The following is a 20,756-nucleotide window of genomic DNA, read 5'->3' on the forward strand; positions in this document are numbered from 1 at the left end:
AATGGGCTTCAATAAATCAAAGAGATGTGGCTAATAAATGCGTTTCCTGACATGCCTTAAACAGCAACAAAAAAAAACTCTTCCAACTTTAAAAAATTTTGATTAAAAAAAAAAAAAGAAAAAGAAGAAAAACAATTTCCATTTAAAAAGTTTCTAATTTGCGGAGATAAAGCTGGGTTTGGCCTGCCTTCTTCCACCCTCTTTCTGTGCCAGCTCTGCCACCGGAAGGCATTCTTAACATTTTTCTAAGTTCTCCTGGTTGGAAGGGGGCTTTGGCTCTTTTGGGGTTTCTATCCAAGCCGTCTTTTCTGCATCAAAGGCCATCGTTCACTCTGGGTCTTTGAAGTCAGGCAAAATTTTGTTGTTGGTGGGATTTAGCGTCTACTCAAACTGCACATAAATGCCAGTGCGGATATGACTCACCAAAAAGAATCGAACCTTCTGACATTGGGGTCAGACTTGGCAGTCTTTTATTTAGAAAAAGAAAACAAAACTTTCCTTGCCTCTAAGTTTAAGTTGTTGAATTAAGATTCCAGTTAGGGGGTAAAGGGACTTCGAGACATTTGCTTAGTCATCATTTTCATTTTTCTTGCTCGTGGTGGTTCTTTCTGTGTGTTAAACTACCAGGAAAGGATGAGGATTTTGTGAGCATCTGTAGCCTGGCTTCTGCTCTGAGCCTTTCATTCATCGTGAATGTTCCCATCCTCATGGATGAAAGGATAGAAACAAAGTTTGCTAGCAGCAGAGCTGGTGGTCCTCTTGAGATCCTGCAAAGTTTTCCTTCCTGTGGTCCAAAATTTGGTCTCACTGTTGCTTCTCTGCTTTTGGTAGAAAGTCATGGAAATTTACAAGGTACAGAAAGATGGCATTTAGGCCGGGCGCGGTGGCTCACACCTGTAATCCCAGCACTTTGAGAGGTCTAGGTGGGTGGATCATTTGAGTTCAGGAGTTCAAGACCAGCCTGGCCAACATGGTGAAACCCTGTCTCTACAAAAAATATAAAAATTAGCCGGGCATGGTGCTGCATGCTTGTAATCCTAGCTCCTCGGTAGGCTGAGGCAAAAGAATCACTTAAGCCTGGGAGGTGGAGGTTGAAGTGAGCCAAGATTGCCCCCTTGCACTCCAGCCTGGGTGACAGAGTGAGACGCTGTCTCAAAAAAAGAAAAAAAGAAAGAAAGAAAAAGAAAGGTGACATTTATATTTGGAAATTATTGTCTTTCATTTTTTAAATTTGGAGCTTAGCATCGTTGATTCCAGGATATGAAGATCTAGCCAGCTGCTGTGGCCCTAATGTGTACTGCTCATGCCTTTCTGTAGGGATCCAGGAGGGCGTTTTCAAATTGTGATTGAAGCCCGTAGTAGGAAAAGCATTTCACATTCTATCCCAGCAGAACACATACTCGTATACACACAACCGAAAAAGAAATGTGTAGATAACAAAACAGTGTTTATCCTTTCTTCATGTGATGCCCTTTGTTGTTTTCTAAACTATATTTCACAAAATTATTGGTCACGACTCACGATTTCAAGACCCATGAATGAGCTTCGAATCACAGTTGGGAAAAGTTTGGCTTGAGGTGTGTTTGGGAGCTGGAATCAGCCTGTACTTCCAATCCAAGAAAGAAAAGTGGAAAGAGAACACGGGCCAGTGAGAGGAGTGAGAGGCTGGGGTGGAAGAGGGAACCTCTGCACACTCTTCCCGCCCGCTCTGGGCCAGCCCGTGACAGCTCTAGCAGTTCTTGTCATTTAACTCTTGTTTGCAGTTAACTTCAATGACTCCAATGCTTGTTTGGCTAAAAAAATGCACCTGTCTGCTATGTGGTTGCCATTTCAAAGTAGAAACCTCCAGGCTGGGCGCGGTGGCTCACGCCTGTAATCTGCACTTCGGGAGGCCGAGGCGGGCAGATTACCTGAGGTCAGAACTTTGAGACAAACCTGGCTAACATGTCGAAAACCCATCTCTACTAAAACTACAAAAATTAGCTGGGCGTGGTGGTGGGCGCCTGTAGTCCCAGCTACTCAGGAGGCTGAGGCAGGAGAACCACTTGAACCCAGAGGTGGAGGTTGCAGTAAGCCAAGATCGCGACATTGCATTCCAGCCTGGGTGACAGAGCAAGATTATAAAAAGTAGAAAACTCCAGAAGAGGGGTGACAGGGTGGAGCTAGCATTTTTTATTTTATTTCATTTTATTTTATTATTATTATTTAGGCAGAGTTTTGCTCTTGTTGCCCAGGCTGGAGTGCAATGGTGCAATCTTGGCTCCCTGCAACCTCTGCCTCCTAAGTTCAAGTGATTCTCCTGCCTGAACCTCCAGAGTAGCTGGGATTTCAGGCATGTGTTCATACCCAGCTAATTTTGTATTTTTAGTAGAGACAGGCTTTCTCCATGTTGGTCAGGCTGGCCTCAAACTCCCAACCTCAGGTGATCTGCCCACTAGGCCTCCCTGAGGGCTGGGATTACAGGTGTGAGCCATCCATCGCGCCCCGCCAGAGCTAGCATTTTCAAAGACTTTTCTTTACAAAAAGTTGGCAAGGGTAAGAGCCACATATGCAAATAAATGGCCGTGGTCCCCTTTATGTTTTGCTTTGCTTTGATTTTGTGAAGTTTAAGATAAGTGACAAGATAAGAGAAAATTTTCTAACACCTAAGAGAAAAAAGCATCCAGAATACATGAATCACTCCCGCAACTTTTAAAAATCCAATACACTCTATGCAAAGGATTTGAAGCGGTTGTTCTCAGAAGGGCTGCTTTGAATATTCCATTTACTTATACATTTAAAGCTCTTAGAACAGGGCCTGGTTGGGAGGAAGTCTTCAGCAAGTATTAGCCATTATTATTATTATTGAGACAAAGTCTTGCTGTGTTACCTAGGCTGGAGCACAGTAGCATGATCTCACTGCAACCTCTGCCTCCCCAGTTCAAGCGATTCACTTGCCTCAGCCTCTCAAGATTACACGCCCACCACCACACCCGGCTAATTTGTATAGCTTCAGTAGAGGCAGAGTTTCGCCATGTTGGCCAGGCTGGTCTCGAACTCCTGACCTCAGGTGATCTGCCCGCCTCAGCCTCCCAAAGTGCTGGGAGGTGTGAGGTGTGAGCCGCCGCACTCAGCCCTGTTAGCTATTATTATTTAAATATATCGTTATTGAGATATCATTTACATAGCATAAAATTCATCTTTTTCAAGTGTACACTCTAGTGATTTTCTGTGAATTTACTGAGTTGTGCAACTGTGACCACAGTCCATCATAAAACATTCCCACCATCTTTGGAGGCTTCCCTGTGTCCATTTTCTGTCTGTGACCTCACCTCCAGCCTCAGGCACTCACTCATCAAACCTAAAGGTTTGCCTCTCCTGAATCCTTCATATAAATGGAATCATACCATATGGGTTTTTTTGTGTCTGGAGTGTTAGCTATTACTGCTTTAAAAAATCAAATCATTATTAAATGTTTTTACTAATTGAATGGTTTTGGAGTACCTTCTTTAAAAAAAAAAACAAACAACTTCAACAGTGCAAGCATAATGCCAACTTTATATGACATTGCAAAGAAAGATTTTACCGTGATAAGCAGATTAAACAAACAGACTTTTCCCTGAGTTCTTTGGGAACAAAGTGCAGCCTGGTTCAGATCATCCTAACCTAGAATGCACCATCAGCTTGAGGGTCAGCTGTTCCTGGATTTACCAGACTGGGGGCAGACTTTTCACACTTCTATAAAGACGGATTCTTAACTGACACCATGCCTTGTTTTTGCCCCTTTCCTAGTAAAGGAAATCGTTTGATTTGGCATCATATCATCTTTCTTGCTTTTTTTTTTTTTTTTTTTTTTTGAGATGGAGTCTCTGTTGCCAGGCTGGAGTGCAGTGCGTGTCCTCGGCTCACTGCAACCTCTGCCTCCCAGATTCAAGCGATTCTCCTGCCTCAGCCTCCCGAGTAGCTGGGCCTACAGGCACCCACCACCACACCCAGCTAATTTTTGTATTTTTAGTAGAGACGGAGGTTTCACCATGTTGGCCAGGATGGTCTTGATCTCTCGACCTTGTGATCCTCCCACCCCGGCCTCCCAAAGTGCTGGGATTACAGGTGTGAGCCACTGTACCCAGCCTCTTTCTTGCCTTTTAAACAAATAAATATAAGCTGGGCATGGTGTGCATTCCTATACTCCCAGGTACTTGAGAAGCAGAGGCGAGAGGATCGCGTAAGCCTAGGTTTGACCCAAAAGTTCAAGGCTGCAGTAAGCCATGATTGCACCACTGCACTCTAGCCTGGGTGGCAGAGTAAAGCCCTGTCTCTCAAAAACTGAAATAAAATAATAAATAATGCATACACACATGGGGATGCCAGTTGAGGGGCTGGTGGTGAGATTTAACTGGGCTCTCTCCAGACAGAGAAAGAAGCTTAATGCTTCTTTCAGGTAATTTCGGGTCTGTCTTTACCTATGTGGACCCCAAGCCAACATTTGAGAAAAGGCTCCCTTCAGCGAAGGAATGTGTGACCGTAAGTGGTGAGCAAGAGAACCTTCCTTTATGGCCGGCCCTTCCTCCTTAACGCCAACACCTCTCCTCCATTTGCCCCTTAGTATAATTCCCAGGGTCTTTGCGCTTGTCAGCAAGTTACTTCCCACCAGCTTCCTGCAGAGAGCTATGTTTCCCAGGGTCAGAGATGGCATGAGCCCATAGGGCCATCCCCACTGCCAGCTTCTCAGGGTGCAGCCCCAGGGAAATGAGCGGTGGGACTTGGACAGTGCTCACTACTTCTTCTGGGGGAAGCTGATGGTGCCTTCCATTTTTGTTTCTGCTTCAGATGAATTAAAAAACAAAACTGTGTGTGAAGACCAGGAGCTCAAACTGCACTGCCATGAATCCAAGTTTCTCAACATCTACTCTGCGACCTACGGCAGGAGGACCCAGGAAAGGGACATCTGCTCCTCCGAAGCAGAATGGCTCCCCCCTTTTGGTATGTGCTTTTGTCTGTGCATTAGTCGGGGTCTGAGTCTCTACAGGCTCAGAACTAATAGGATATATCCTACATGATCATGAAAGTTAATACTTAAAACAGGATCATGACCTTATGATTGCATAAGTTAATACTTAATAAACTCCCATATGTATATATGCTTGTAACAGTAATCTGCCAAAAATAAATAAGTAAAAGAAAAAGGGCACGTGCTCACACCTATAATCCCAGCACTTTGGGAGGCTGAGGCGGGCAGATCACGAGGTCAGGAGTTCGAGACCAGCCTGGCCAGTATGGCAAAACCCCATCTCTACTAGAAATACAAAAATTAGCTGTGCATGGTGGCAGGTGCCTGTAATCCCCGCTACTCAGGAGGCTGAGGCAGGATAATTGCTTGAACCCAGGAGGCGGAGGTTGCAGTAAGCTCTGACGTTGCACCACTGCACTCCAGCCTGGGCAATAAGAGCAAGACTCCGTCTCAAAAAAAAAAAAAAACAACTTAAGACATAAACACTAAGAATAGTAACCAACTAAAGGGGAGTTTATTCAGTATTAACTTACACGATCACAGGTCCCACAATAGGCTGTTTGCAAGGCTGAGGAACAAGGAGAGCCAGTTTGCGTCTCAAAACTGAAGAACTTGGAGTCTGATGTTCGAGGGCAGGAAGATCCAGCTCGGGAAAGATTGAGGCTGGGCGGCTAGGCCAGTCTCTCCTTTTCATGTTTTTCTGCCTGGTTTATATTCGCTGGCAGCTGACTAGATGCTGCCCACCTGATTAAGGATGGATGTGTGTTCCCCAGCCCACCGACTCAAATGTTAATTTCTTTTGGCAACACCCTCAAAGACACACCCAGGAAATACTTAGTATCCTTCAATCCAATCAAGTTGACACTCAGTATTAACCATCACAGTAGGGTTATACTTAGGGCGCCACCTGAGTGATTAGGGCCCTGGCTCCCCAAGGAAAGAAGCCACGCCAGTGGGCAGTGCCTGGATTAAAGGGAAAGCCAAGGGCAGGGAGGAACTGCCGCACTGTGTACGGGCCCTTTCGCCTTCACATCCCCGAATCTGTCAGTTGTTCCGTCATTCCACACCGAGTAGTTATTGAGCACCTGCTGTATGCTGGGCCGTGTTCAAGGCAGGGGGTGTCATCAGTGGCCCAACACAGGGTTTACACCCTCATGGGGCTGACCTTCCAGCAGCAGATGGGGAGGTGGTGAGAAATCACATAATGAATGGATGCTCATGTCATATGTCAGGTGCTGATGGGATCAGTGCTAAGGAGAAAAATATATGGGGAAGGGCAGGTGGGGAAGGGCAGGTGGAGAAGGCCAAGGTTCGCTGCAAAGAGGTGCGATTTTAGGGAGTGATGGGCATGCTGGACTTGGAGGAGGTGAGAAAGTGAGCCTGTAGCCAGCTCCGGACATGTGTCCAGAGAGAACAGTAGACGCAAGGCCCTGAGGCTGGATCGTAGCTGGGCTTTAGTACTGATGAGGGCTCAGCAAGTCATCCTTCTTAAGGTGATGGCCGTGGTAGGCCTGAGAGCTTCACTCATCAGAGCCCTCCTGTATGATTCAGAGAGACAGAACCAATAGGATATGCAAGTGTATGCATCTATGCAGAGAGATTTTAAAGAATTAGTTCACTAGATGGTGGGGGCTGGCAAGTCTGAAAGCTGCAAGACAGGCTGGCAGGCTGGAGACTCAGGGAAGAGTTGAGGCTGCAGTTTTGAACCTGAATTCTGCGGGACAGCAAGCTGGGAACTCAGGCAGAACGTCTGTGTTGCAGCCTTGAGGAGGATTACTTTTTAGGGAAACCTCCATCTTTGCTTCTAAGGGCTTCATCTGATGAGACGAGGCCCAACCATGTGGTGGCGTTCATCTGCGTGACTCAAGGGCTACTGCTGTCAATGTCAGTCCCATCTTAAAAACACTTTCACCGGGCGCGGTGGCTCAAGCCTGTAATCCCAGCACTGTGGGAGGCCGAGGCGGGTGAATCACAAGGTCAAGAGATCGAGACCATCCTGGTCAACACGGTGAAACCCCGTCTCTACTAAAAATACAAAAAATTAGCTGGGCATGGTGGCGCGTGCCTGTAATCCCAGCTACTCAGGAGGCTGAGGCAGGAGAATTGCCTGAACCCAGGAGGCGGAGGTTGCGGTGAGCCGAGATCGCGCCATTGCACTCCAGCCTGGGTAACAAGAGCGAAACTCTGTCTCAAAAAAAAAAAAAACACACTTTCACAGCAACATCGGGGCTGGTGTTTGGCCAAACAACTGGGAGCAATAGCCTGGTCAAATTGACATGTGAAGTTAACCATCACATTCCAATCTGCGGGGGTGAAAAAGCTTGATCTCTCTCTGCTGTATTACCAGACAGTACAGACCCAGCTGCGAAACAGCCCAAGGAGTTGCACTTATTGCGAGCTCGTTATTATATTAAATTGCTACCATGTCTGTGTGGATCGCATGTGAAATTCAACATCCCTTTAAAAAAAAAAAAATGCATGCCTAGGTAATACCTTGGATCTGAAAAAAAAAGAAAATTAACAAAAGGTGAGCTAAGTGCACCTTTTACTCAGGTGAGTCTCAAGAGAGAATCAAAAAGCCTTTGGAACATGTGCCTCCCAGAGGCCAAGCCCCGTATTCTGGGAGGGCCCTTGTGAGAGAATGGTGGAGGTCTGCTGGAGGGCAGCCCAGGCTGATGTGCACACACTGCCCTTAACTAGATCTGGAGGTGAGGGTTTGTGTCCTGACAGGCTCAGCGCCAAATGGGGCAGAGAGGCACATGTATGGCGGGGTCCTCATTGTCTGTTAATGACACTACCCACTGCTGTGGTCCAGTAAGTGACGTGTGAGCTCCTGAGCCCTATCTTCCCCCTCCAATAACACCTGCGTGTGTTCAGGTGGATGCTGTGGTCTTCCCTCTCTTAAATGTCTCCACGCCTCCTCCTTTCTCCCTGCCACTGCTTTAGGGAAAGGACCATTGCCGGGCCACTGCAGCCGTCTCCCAGCTCCCAGCTTGCCTTTCTCCCCACAGTGGCCTTAGGTGCCTTTCTCAAAGGCAAATCTGTCAGTACCCTTCCTAACACCCTGCAGGGCTCCCTGTATTATCTGGTTCCTTAGCTGGCTGAGGGACCCTTGGTGTTCTAACTCCTTCCTGCAAAAATGGCTTTCACTTTTTTTTTCTTTGATTCTAACCTTTATCATCTTCAAGAAGACCTTTCCAGAACTTTCACAGGGATTGTGCAAGGCATTGTGGCATCTATGCCTTCGTTACAGGCTCTGTGTCCCCTATGCCCACTCCATTTCTTTTTCTTTCTTTTTTTCTTTTTTTTGGGACGCAGTCTCGCTCTGTCGCCCAGGCTGGAGAGCAATGGTGCAATCTCGGCTCACTGCAACTTCCGCCACCTGGGTTCAAGCAATTCTTCTGCCTCAGCCTCCCAAGTAGCTGGGATTACAGACATGCACCACCACACCCAGCTAATTTTGTGTTTTTAGTAGAGAAGAGGTTTCACCATATCGGTCAGGCTGATCTTGAACTCCTGACCTCAGGTGATCCACTCACCTCAGCCTCCCAAAGTGCCTGAGCCAACACACCTGGCCTCCATTTCTTAATACTGTAGAGAAGCACTTCATTCCCCAGGCTTACTAAATCTAACTCAGCTGAATGTGTTTTAAGAAGCAGCAGTAGGTAACATCCCTGTCGGCTGTTCTTTTGAGCAGAATTCAGTTGGCCAAGCAGGTAAATCTGTAAGCTCAATGGTTTGTGTTAAGTTGGTTGCTGACTTTCATTTCTAGGAATGGTGGATGACAGTTGGATTTATTTTTATTTATTTATTTTTGAGATAGAGTCTCGCTCTGTCACCCAGGCTGGAGTGCAGTGACGCAATCTCAGCTCACGACAACGTCTGCCTCCCAGGTTCAAGCAATTCTCCAGCCTCAGCCTCCCTAGTAGCTGGGATTACAGGCATGCACCACCACGCCTGGCTAATTTTACATTTTTAGTAGAGATGGGGGTTTCTCCATATTGGTCAGGCTGGTCTTGAACTCCCAACCTCAGGTGATCCACCTGTCTCGGCCTCCCAAAGTGCTGGGATTACAGACATGAGCCACTGCACATGGCCACATGAAAGCTTTAAACTGCTCTTGTCCTCTTCTCCCCAGAGAATCATCAGTGTACCCCTCGTGTCTAAACATGCTTTAATATCATCTACCTGAAAAAGCACACTCTTTTGACCTCCTGTCTCCTGCCCGCTACCCGTCGACTCCCTTCACCAGTCCCATGGGCAGAGCATCTGCCCCTCTGGGCATCTCTCTCCTGGACATCGAGGCTGCCTCCCCTCTTCACTTAGCAGCTAGAGGGTTTATATTTATTTATTTAAAACAATTTTTTGGAGACAGGGTCTCTCTCCGTTACCCAGGCTGGAATGCAGTGATGTGCCCAGTGCAATTTAAAGGCTTCATGTATGGCCTACCTGAGCCAAGAAGAAAATAATTTTGTAGCATTCAATTAGATGGAGAAGGGAGGCTGAGGCGGGCGGACTGCCTGAACTTAGGAGTTCAAGACCAGTCCGGGCAACATGGTGAAACCCTGTCTCTACTAAAATACAAAAAATTAGCTGGGTGTGATGGTGTGCACCTGTAGTCCTAGCTACTTGGGAGGCTAAAGCAGGAGAATCGCTTGAATCTGGGAGGTGGAAGTTGCAGTGAGCCGAGATCACACCACTGCACTCCAGACTGGGCCACAAAGCGAGACTCCATCTCCAATTAGATGGAGAAAATGTACCAGCTCAGAAAACCAAAGGTTTGTATTTCCACCCTTAGCACTGACCTGAATGGTGAGGTCAGAGCTGAGCCTTCCATGTGAGGCTGAGGACCAGATGAACAGGGTACCCCCAGAGCCCTTTGATTTTTGTCTTTGAGCCTTTTCATGCTGCGGACCACAGGGTGAGAAGGGCTCTGGCATTTTGCTGTGGCCGTGAATGCAGTGAAGCATTCATCATAGCTCACTGCAGCCTCCAACTCATGGGCTCAAGTCATTCTCTCACCTCAGCCTCCCGAGTAGCTGGCACTACAGGTGCATGCCACCATGCCTGGCATGGTGAAGATGAAGTCTTGCTATTTTGCTCACGTTGGTCTTAAACTCCTGGCCTCAAGTGATCCTCCTGCCTCAGCCTCCTAAAGTGATGGGATTATAGGCATTAGTCACCAAGCCTGGCCAGGATTTTATTTAAATTAAATCAGAGCACATCACATCTCTGCCTAAAGCCCTCCACTCGGCCCACTGTAATTGGAATACCGCAGTCTTCACCTGTGGTCTGGCTGCAAATGCCTCTTCCCTCACCACCTCTGGAGCACTTTGCCCTCATTCATACCCCTGGGCCTTTGCACAAGCTGTGCCTTTGGCCTGGACTGTGCTCACCCCTTCTTGTGTGGCTAGCTCTGCCTCAGGATTCAGGAATCAACCCAGATGTCATCTCAGAGAGGTTTCCCCAGGCACCGGCCAGCACGGCATATGGTCCCTGCAGTCCCTCTCCAGCGACCCTTCTGTTGAACTTTCTCCAGAGCATGGAGACACACCATGGTGTGTGTGTGTGGTTCCTCTCCCCAGAAGCTGAGCGGCTCTGCAGGGACTGGTCTGTGGAATTCCCAGAAACTCGGGCAGTGCCAGGCATAGCAGGTGCTCATGTGAATCTAGAGAGATATAGGAATGAGTCAGAACCCCTCTGAAGTGAGGCGCCCACCCTTGGCTCCTGAGGATGGATGATCATCTGGTTACAGACTGGGAATGTAGGCCTGGTGGTATCACAGCTTCCAGCCTCTTATGGGATGCTGGAAATCTGGATTGTGTGTGTGTGTGTGTGTGTGTGTGTGTGTGTGTGTGTGTGTGTGTGTGTGTAATGTTCCGACTTTTAAAATATTGTGTGAACCAAACAAAACATACCTCCAGACACATCTGGGCCACAGGCTGCCAGCGTGTGTGTGATCTCTGCTCTGTGCTCCCATTTACCACTGCAGCCCATCCTTGTTGATTTCAAGGGGAAAAAGTGTCTTTATCCTTAACCCTAGAAGCTGGCGGGAGTTTGGTGGGATGATGGAACATCTGCTTTGAGAGGATGATTTGTGTATTTTTCCTCTTGCCTGTAAGTTAAAGTCTGGCAAAACCCGATTTGCTTTAGACTGGATACCCCCTTGGAACACATATTGTGAACCCCAGCGTCCACAGCGTCTCCACGGTCAGGGACCACTTTGGATTTCATAGCAGCTGTGTGCGGCTTTAGTGCTCAGATGCTGTAAGAGAGCATTCCCAGTTCTTTCTAAAATACCATCATCTTCATCATCATTATTTCTATTGTTCTGCACAAACACCATAATATTGTACAGAAATGAGAAAAAGATTCAGCCACAAATGTTATCCATCAGATGAAAAGTTTCTTACTTTTTTGGATTTCTCTCCAAGTGGTGTATGAGCTTAGAACTGTTTTACGTAACGGCAGTTCTAAGCAGGTGCATATGCGGCCCACCTTATTTTCCTTTACCTTTTATCATGTGTGTTTTTCCATGTGACCAAAAAAATCCTAACAATGCCGAGACTTCCTAATATCGTGTTAAAGAGACACATCAAATAATTCACGTGCTGGGCCGATATTTTTCGTTATTTCTGACTTTCGAGTATTGTAAACAATATGTAATGAGCTTGTGCTTGTAGCTTGCTCTTTTTTCTGGCTGACTTCCTTGGGATAAATTCCCAGAAGTTTTATACCAAAAGACGGCCTGGGTATGTTTGCAGGTCTTCACAGCGTTCGTTCCAGAAACTTATTCTGTCAGTTCATATGTATAAACAGGAATGCATAACTGTGGCTTCCCTGCAACGCTGGCGGCTTTATGTATGATTTTTCTGCACGCTTCCAATTTAAGAGGTATGAAAGGGTCCTCCGATGTGGTTTTTATTTTGCCTGTCTTTGATTATGAATGACCTTGGCCGTTTGCTCATATTTTTGTGGTTATTGTATTCAAACTTGCACACCTGCCTCTCTAGGCTTTGCCTTTTTTTTCCTGTTGGGATCTTTATTAATTTATTGTACAAAATTGTGTGAGTTCTTGGCAGAGCAGGAGAGTAACCCTCGACGTGCTTTTTCTGCCGTAGCTAGCCTCCTGTTGTCAGTTTTTTTGTTTTTTTCTGGGTTTCTTTTTTTTTTTTTTTGGCGTTTCAGTTCGTTATGTAGGGCTGACTGCCTTTTTGATTCTGTGTATGTCATATGTAGAATAAGTTCAAGAGGAAGAGGGCTGAGAAGTAGGGGGCATGTGTGTGATCCCCCAAGTTATAGGTGTGACCCCATCCTGCCCCATAAGCACTCCAGGGCTGCCCGAGGCCTGGCTGGCTGTACCCCCGTACCCTACACCACAATGTGACACACACTCCTGGGTGTTCCCTAGAACACGAGGGTTCCCCCACCTGCCTCAAAAAAGCCTCTGAGCTCTGGGTGCGGAGGAGGGAGAGCTGTGCCCCAGCATTCCGCATATGAAACCCTAAGCTGGTCCCAACTGAACTGCATCAGGCAGGCACTGAGGAGGTCCGTGTTGGCCACACACTCCACCTGCTATTGAACGGAGCTTCTCAGATGGATCTACTTAGAACTACAATTACGTAAAAATGGCTCTAAGCTCATACTCAACTTGGAGAGAAATCCCCATCATCAAGCACATAGACAGTTACATCCATATGGAAAGGGAGTAAAGAGAGATGCCACTGAATGCTGGCATCAATGGCCTGGGGACAGCCACGGCCTGAGGGGACACATCCCAGAGAGTCTGTGTCCACTCACAGGTAAGCTGGGAAGCTCTGCCCTGAAGACACACTTGGCTTCAGGACATCAACGTGACACATACCAGGCTTCTCTTCAAGGCCCTTAAATGTCCCCTAACATGCCCAAGGTCCCCCAACTCACGCCCACTGCTTGGTCCCAAAGCCACTCCCACAGTTTGAGGATTTCATTATCCTGGGAACCCACTTCCAAGTATCTAAATGTGAATTCGTTTTCCAGTCAAATACCTCCAAGTTGAATGGCTTAAAACAAAACATTGATTACTGTGGGACAGGAATTCAGGGATGGTGTCACCTGGCAGTTCTTGCTCAGGGTCTCACAGGGTTCCAGGAAGTGGCCGCCCTGATCCTGCAGTCGCCTGAGGCTGGACTTTCGAGGGGACTGACTCATGGGTGGGCGGTTTAGTTCTGATTGTTGGTGGGAAATGTCCCTTCCTCCCCACATGGGTCTCTTACGTGTCCTTACCACATGGCAGCTGGTTTCCCTCAGAGAAAGTGATGCAAAAGAACTGAGGAAGCCATACAGTGTCACCTCTGCCCACGGTCACCCATATAAGCTCTGGTTCACGGTGGGAGGAAGCTGTACAGAGCATGAATTCCAAGAGGTGGGCCTCACTGGAGACCACCTTGAAGCTGTTATGGGCTAACTTGTGTCCTCCGCAAATTCATATGCTGAAGTCCTAACCCCCATTACCTCAGTATGTGACTTTATCTGGGGAGAGGGGCTTTAAAGAGATAATTAAGTTACTTTTTTTTTTTTTTTTTTGAGACCGAATCTCACTCTGTCACCCAGGCTGGAGTATAGTGATACAATCTCAGCTCACTGCAACCTCCACCTCCCAGGTTCAAGTGATTCTCCTGCCTCAGCCTCCCAAGTAACTGGGATTACAGGTGCCCACCACCATGCCCAGCTAATTTTTTTGTGTATTTTTAGTAGAGATGGGGTTTTACGATATTGGCCAGACTGGTCTTGAACTCCTGACCTCAGGTGATCCACCTGCCTCGGCCTCCCAAAGTGCTGGGATTACATGTGTGAGCTACCACACCCAGCCTGATGTCTTATCTTGAGGGAGACTGACCCAAAGTCATTTCTGACAGCTCTTATAGCAAGTGAGCTCCATCAGAATTTATGCCTCATCCGGTAGAAAAGAAACTGAAAGAAGACATGAAAATGACCATATTTGGTGGCCAATGAGCACCAGCAAAACAGCATTTTTACATGAGACGGGAGTGAGCCTTTCCCAAAGGGCTGGGCCTGAGGACGCCAGGCTTCAGAATGTGCCCATCTGGGCATCCACTGTGGTGCGTCATTTCCCACTGTGGTTTACATTTTCCGGATGAGCTCCGGGGATTCTGCTATTTCCTTAAAAAGAGGATGAGAAAACCACACAATAGGCCTCAGAGGCTGGGCTGAGGCCACCCTGAGGCGAAGTGTGGGCAGGCCCGGACTTTTCAGGCAAAGATCGAGGTGCCAGAGGTTCCCACTGCCAAGACAGTGCCACTGAAGCAACCAGCCTTATTATCTAAATAAACACAGGTTAGAAGGAGCGATTAACTTCAGTTTCAGTGTTAAATAATAGCCAAAAGGTAAAAAAATTAAATGGCTGAATATCTTGTTATCACAGGTATTGGGGGTGGAGGGCAGTTTGCCAGAAACAGAAGGTGCAGGCCAGACGTGGTGGCTCACGCCTATAATCCCAGCACTTTGGGAGGCTGAGGCGGGTGGATTGCTTGAGGTCAGGAGTTCAAGACCAGACTGGCCAACATGGGGAAACCCCCTCTCCTCTAAAAATGCAAAAAAATTAGCTGCGCATGGTGGCGCATGCCTGTAGTTCCTGCTACTCGGGAGGCTGAAACAGGAGAATTGCTTGAACCCATGGGGTGGACACTGCAGTGAGCTGAGATAGTGCCACTGCACTCCAGCCTGGGCGACAGAGCGAGACTCAGTCTCCAAAAAAAAGAACAGAAGGGGCAAATAAAATCAGCCTGGGAGGGAAATAACCACTACAGAAACAACAACAAAATCCTGCAAGTGGTTCAGAGCTCAGAGTCAGCAAAGGCACTGTCACACCTGAATCAGACCTGAGTTACCCTGGGCCTCTTCCCGAAGACACACTGTGGGTTCTTTCACGCTCACTGAGATAAATTCTTGCACTCCCAGAGTAACTTAAAAGCACAAGAGCAACCGGTGCAGTGATTCATTCTTATGATCCCAGCACTTTGGGAGGCTCAGGTGGGAGAATCATTTGAGGCCAGGAGTTCAAGACCAGCCTGGGCAACATAGTGACACCCCTATCTCTACACGAAGTTTTAAAAATGTAGCCAGACATGGTGGCACATACCTGTAGTCCCCACTACTCTTTTTTTTTTTCCTTCTTCTTCTTAGCCTTAAAGAATATGATCAGGCATATGTCCTTCACGTCCGGGCGCAGTGGCTCATACCTGTAATCTCACCACTTTGGGAGGCTAAGGCGGGTAAATCATGAGGTCAGGAGTTCGAGACCAGCCTGGTCCATATGGTGAACCCCCCCATCTCTACTAAAAATACAAATATTAGCCAGGTGTGTTGGCACGTGCCTGTAGTCCCAGCTACTCAGGAGGCTGAGGCAGGAGAAACGCTTCAACTCAGGAGGCAGAGGTTGCAGTGAGCTAAGACTGCACCACTGCCCTCCAGCCTGGGTGACAGAGCAAGACTCTGTCTCAAAACCAAACAAAAAAACCCTAAGAAAACAGGTTTCCCAAGGTGCTGTTATATAATTTTGACAGCTGCGTGTCTTGGTACAGTTTTTCTGGATAACATTTGGAAGTATGTATTAAAAGCCGTGATGTTTGGAATGCCCTCTGACAAAGCAATCTACTTCCAAGAATTCCTATGGAAATATCATACTCATTTGCAAATGTTCAGCTCCAAGGCTGTTTCACATAGCATTGCTTATAGTACTCAAAACTGAAATCACCTGAATGTCTGTCAATAGGTTATTGCAAATAGGGTTGGATTCCTACACAGGAGGCTAAGGTGGGAGGATCGCTTGAGCCCAGGAGTTGGAGGCTGTGGTGAACAATAATTGTGCCACTACACTCCAGCCTGGTTGACAGAGCAAGGCCCTGTCTCTTAAAAAAAAAAAAAAAAAAAAAAAAAAGATATTGAGTTGATACGTTTATAAAATGAAGCACAATATAGCTCTTTAAAATAGTGTTTATTTAAAATGTTCACAAATATATTAGTAAATGGGAAAGTGTAGCATGCAAAGTCATATGTCTGTGATTCCAGCCTGAGCAACACGGCAAAACCCCATCTCTACAAAAATTAGCTGAAGTGGTGGCGTGTCCCAGTCTCGGCAACACGGCCATGGGTAGCGTAGTCCCAGCTACTCAGGAGGCTAACGTGGGAAGATTGCTTGAGTCCAGAGGGCTAAGGCTGCAGTGAGCCGTGTCTGTGCCACTGCACTCCAGCCTGGGCCACAGAGCAAGACCTTGTCTCAAAAAAGCTTTTTTGCTGGACGTGGTGGCTCACGCCTATAATCCCAGCACTTTGGGAGGCCAAGACGGGTGGATTGCCTGAGATAAGGAGTTCGAGATTAGCCTGGCTAACATGGTAAAACCTCGTCTCTACTAAAAATACAAAAATTAGCCGGGTGTGGTGGCGCATGCCTGTAATCCCAGCTACTCAGGAGGCGGAGTCAGAAGAATCGCTTGAACCGGGAGGCAGAGGTTGTAGTAAGCTGAGATCGTGCCACTGCACTCCACCCTGGGCAACAGAGTAAGTGCCATCTCAAAAAACAAAACAAAAAAAATTGTTCTATGTGATCCCATTGAGAGGGAAGGACATTTACACACAGAAAAGTGACTAGGAAGATATCCGTTAAAGGTTAATTTAGCTTTTTTCTTGGTGGTGAGATTTACTAAGGCTTCCCTGCCCCGCCCCAGTTTGGGCCTCTCTGTTCTCCTAAAATGTGAACATGTATTTACTTTGTAACAGGAAAAAACAATGCTAGTTATGTTTGGAAACATCAGGCTTCTAAGATGAATTTCACAATTCAGACTATTTGTTCCCAGCGCAGGTGGCTTATGTGGAAATCGTATATTCCATTCTATCTTCTTTTGAGGCTTAAGGCTTTTTCTACTTAGGGAGAGGAATTCAGTGGAGAAGCGGCTAGTTTTAGGCCACTTACATATAAGGATTGTGATTCAGTTGAGAAGAAACAGAACCTTTTTTTTTTCAACTGGTAAATGTGCTCAGCTCAAAACCCCAAATAAAACAAGGCACTTAAGACAACAAAAATATCCTCAGTCAACCCTGTGCAACCACAGCAAAAAAAAAAAAAAAAAAAAAAAAAAAAAAAAAAAAAAAAAAAAAAAAAAAAAAAAAAAAAAAAAAAAAAAAAAAAACTAGAAGAAAAGTTAAAGGATAGGTCTTTACTTCTAGATAAACATTTCATGACGTCTGGGACAAATTAAGTTACATCAAAAGAAGAGTTTATTCAAATATTCTGAAAAAAAATTGCCTCTAAGACTCTCACTGTTCAAAAACTGTTATCTGTCTAGACATGAATCTCATTTTACTTTCAAAGAAAGATCATTTGATACTTTCATTTCAAATCATTGTTAACTCACAAAAGCTTGAAATGTACCTTAAAATTGATAAGGGAGAATAAAACATCTCTTTTCTTTTCTTTTTTTTTTTTTTCTTTGGAGACAGCATCTTGCTCTATCCCCCAGGCTGGAGTGCAGTGGCTGAGATCTCGATTCACTTCAACCTCCGCCTCCCAGGATCAAGTGATTCTCCTGCCTCAGCCTCCCGAGTAACTGGGATTACAGGCGCCTGCCACCATGCCCAGCTAAATTTTGTATTTTTAGTAGAGATGGGGTTTCACCATGTTGGCTAGACTGGTCTCGAACTCCTGACCTCAGGTGATCCTCCCACCTCGGCCTCCCAAAGAGTTGGGATTACAGGCGTGAGCCACTTTGCCCGGCCCAAAACATCTCTTTTCAACCAGCCAAAAATATCATCTTGGTTATCCTCCTTCCAGTTTTCTTCTTTATTTCCTATATGTGGATTTGGGGTCTTAATATTTAGTTCATATCATGCTGTACCATATATACTTGTTTTTACTTTAAGGGACCAAAGACAGCATGTCATGTAGACTCTAAATGGACTAAGTTCCAAAGGCCTTTTCCTAACGCACCATTTCCTATCTGGCATCAGGAGCCCTGATGATGACATTGCTGAGTCACATGCAGGGGTGCAGGAGCTGGCTGGCTGCACGTGGCACTGCCCTCAACACTCACACCACCCCAGGAGCCAGCTCCCAGCACTTTCTTTGTCCAAGTAAGGAAACTGAGGCTTAGCAAGGTCTCACTCTTTGCCACTGCTCTGTTCTGCTGCCCACAGCTGCCACAGGCAGATGATCTTCTGGGACCTTAAACAAAAATTGTTCATGCAAGCTTAGAGGACAGCCAGTGTTTTTGTGGGCTTACCTTTGCAGTTGCCTCGTACAAACCTCATAGAAATACAGTGAAAAGGCCAGGTGCGGTGGCTCACGCCTGTAATTCCAGCACTTTGGGAGGCTGTGGCGAGCGGATCACAAGGCCAGGAGTTCGAGACCAGCCAACCCAACATGGTGAAACCCCATCTCTACTAAAAATACAAAAAAATTAGCTGGGCATGGTGGCAGGTGCCTATAGTCCCAGCTACTCAGAGGCTAAGGCAGGAGAATCGCCTGAACCCAGGAGGCGGAGGTTGCAGTGAGCTGAGATTGCACCAATGCACTCCAGCCTGAATGACAAGAGAGAAAGTCTGTCTCAAAAACAAACAACAACAAAAAAGAAATATAGTGAAAAAAGATATTCTTCATGCTACACGGGAGGGAAACTGAGTCTCGGTGAGTTTATTAGATTTCAAGTGCTGGGCAAACAGTAGTGAGCTCACCCTCATCACAGAAGAACTGAACCTCTTCACAGTTCTCCAGTGGGTGTAAGAGTTTCCCTGAGACATGAGCTTCCTGCCTTCCTCTACCTGCCCAGTCCCTAAGGTACCTCCTCTGAACCCTGGGGCTCCCTGGAACATAATTTGATGCTGCTGCCCTTGCAAAGGAACTACCATTTCATATTTATTGAGTTGGGGCTGGGCACGGTGGTTCACGCGTGTAATCCCAGCACTTTGGGAGGCCAAGGTGGGTGGATCACCTGAGGTCTGGAGATCGAGACCAGCCTGGCCAGCATGGAGAAACCCCATCTCTACTAAAAATACAAAAAAAAATTAGCTGGGTGTGGTGACACATGTCTGTAATCCCAGCTACTTGGGAGGCTGAGGCTGGGGACTCACTTAAACCCAAGAGGCCGAGGTTGCAGTGAGCCAAGATCATGCCATTGCACTCCAGCCTGGGCAACAAGAGCGAAACTCCATTTCAATATATATATATATATTTATTGAGCTGGACACTGTGTTAACCCATGCCACCCACGTGGGTCACCCTGGGGTCTGTCAGTCTGTTAGGTTACCTGGGCTGGGGCTATCAGCCCAAGGGGAGATCCAGGCACAAACAGTGAACACGGCACAGCAGAAGCGTTGCCATGCTTGTCTGAAGGGCCCTGCTCCATTCAGCAGCCCTGTCTGCGGAATGTCCCCCTCTGTGTTCTGGAACCACTGCCCTGGCCCCTTCAGGCTTGGGGGTAGTCACATCCCAATGCTATTCCTTTTCTTTTTTTTTTTTTCCGAGACGGAGTCTTGTTGTTGCCCAGGCCACAGTGCAGTGGCTCAATCATAGCTCACTGCAGCCTCGATCTTCCAGACTCAAGCGATCCTCCTGCCTCAGCCACCCAAGAAGCTGGGACTACAGGTGCGCACCACCACACCCTGCCAATTTTTATTTTGTTTTTAGTAGAGACGAGGTCTAGTTCTGTTGCCCAGGATGATCTCAAACTCCTGAGTTCAAGCAATCCTCTCACTGCAGCCTTACACAGGGCTGGGATGATGGATATGAGCCACCACGCCCGGCCCTCCCTGCTATTCCGAGCCCTGGGGTTCTGCGCCATCCTTTGGGTGTGCCATGTCCTCATCCCATTCCCACCTTTGCAAACGGTCTATTTATTAAGCCCTGATTTGAGCCGTGGGTGGCCTGCCTGGCGCCAGGGATGTGGGGCCATGGCTATTCTTGCTGTACTGATTGAGCTAAACTTGCCTTTCACAAAGACAGACTTGACGTTTCTGGCACTTGGTACAGACAGGCACTTAAACATTCTCTAAAAGCTCTATGGACTTCTTGACTTGTGTTTACTCTTCATTCATGAGGACGCGCCAGAGTAGCTCCAGCAAGTCACATCCTTACACTGCAGTATAGCACTCCCAGGCATTCAGAGGAAGATGGATTTATTCCAACCTCCCGGTGAGTGGCTGGGAAGAGCTGATCCAGGAGCCAGACGAAGGATGACAGCCTCACTGCTTCCTCATGTCCCTGCAGCGGCCTTTCTCAGCCTAGATTCAAACTCACAGATCAGACATCCCTGCAAAATAACACATTCTAAAGCCAGAGATAGGGGATGTAATGTGCCATGCTGTTCATTCCAGACCATGAATTCATTCATTAAGTACTTCATTGTAGAGTGCCTACTGTGTGCCCAGCACCCAGTTTTTTGTTTTTTTTTTTTTAATCAGACTTGTGGAATGGTACTTAACAAAACAGGTGAATGAATATAAGACAAGATCAAGTGAATTCAGGGTGGTATGGCCGTAGACGTCCTTCGTGAATATATTCAAATCAAGTGCTTTTATGATAATGTTCCTTATTATTTGGTTATATATGTGTGTGTGTAATTAACTATATTTAAATTGTCCTTCCCTCTAAAGTACAGACATGTACTTTTAGAAGTTGGCTGTAGACGTGTTGTTTGAACCAATTGCCATGAGCAGACAAAGGAAGAAAGAGTGGATTCGGAGCTGTTGATCTTACTGTTATTCTTCTTTTTTT

General features: G+C 46.8%; 1 protein-coding gene across 16 annotated transcripts in view; it reads left to right on the forward strand.

Annotated features, from left to right (window-relative positions):
• EVA1C (eva-1 homolog C) overlaps positions 1-20,756 on the forward strand; it is a 108,994-nt gene that overhangs the window by 57,016 nt on the left and 31,222 nt on the right. For 11 of the 16 annotated variants that reach the window (XM_017526120.2, XM_017526122.2, XM_017526123.2 and 8 more), the window contains 2 exons: positions 4,421-4,510; positions 4,810-4,962. In XM_017526120.2, coding sequence (XP_017381609.1) covers positions 4,421-4,510; positions 4,810-4,962 — 243 coding nt within the window. The remainder of the gene's footprint in view (positions 1-4,420; positions 4,511-4,809; positions 4,963-20,756) is intronic. The other 5 variants (XM_017526124.2, XM_017526127.2, XM_037737626.1 and 2 more) reach the window with 1 other exon arrangement.

This window comes from Cebus imitator, unplaced genomic scaffold, assembly GCF_001604975.1.
Source record: "Cebus imitator isolate Cc_AM_T3 unplaced genomic scaffold, Cebus_imitator-1.0 Scaffold41, whole genome shotgun sequence".
NCBI classification, from domain to species: domain Eukaryota; kingdom Metazoa; phylum Chordata; class Mammalia; order Primates; family Cebidae; genus Cebus; species Cebus imitator.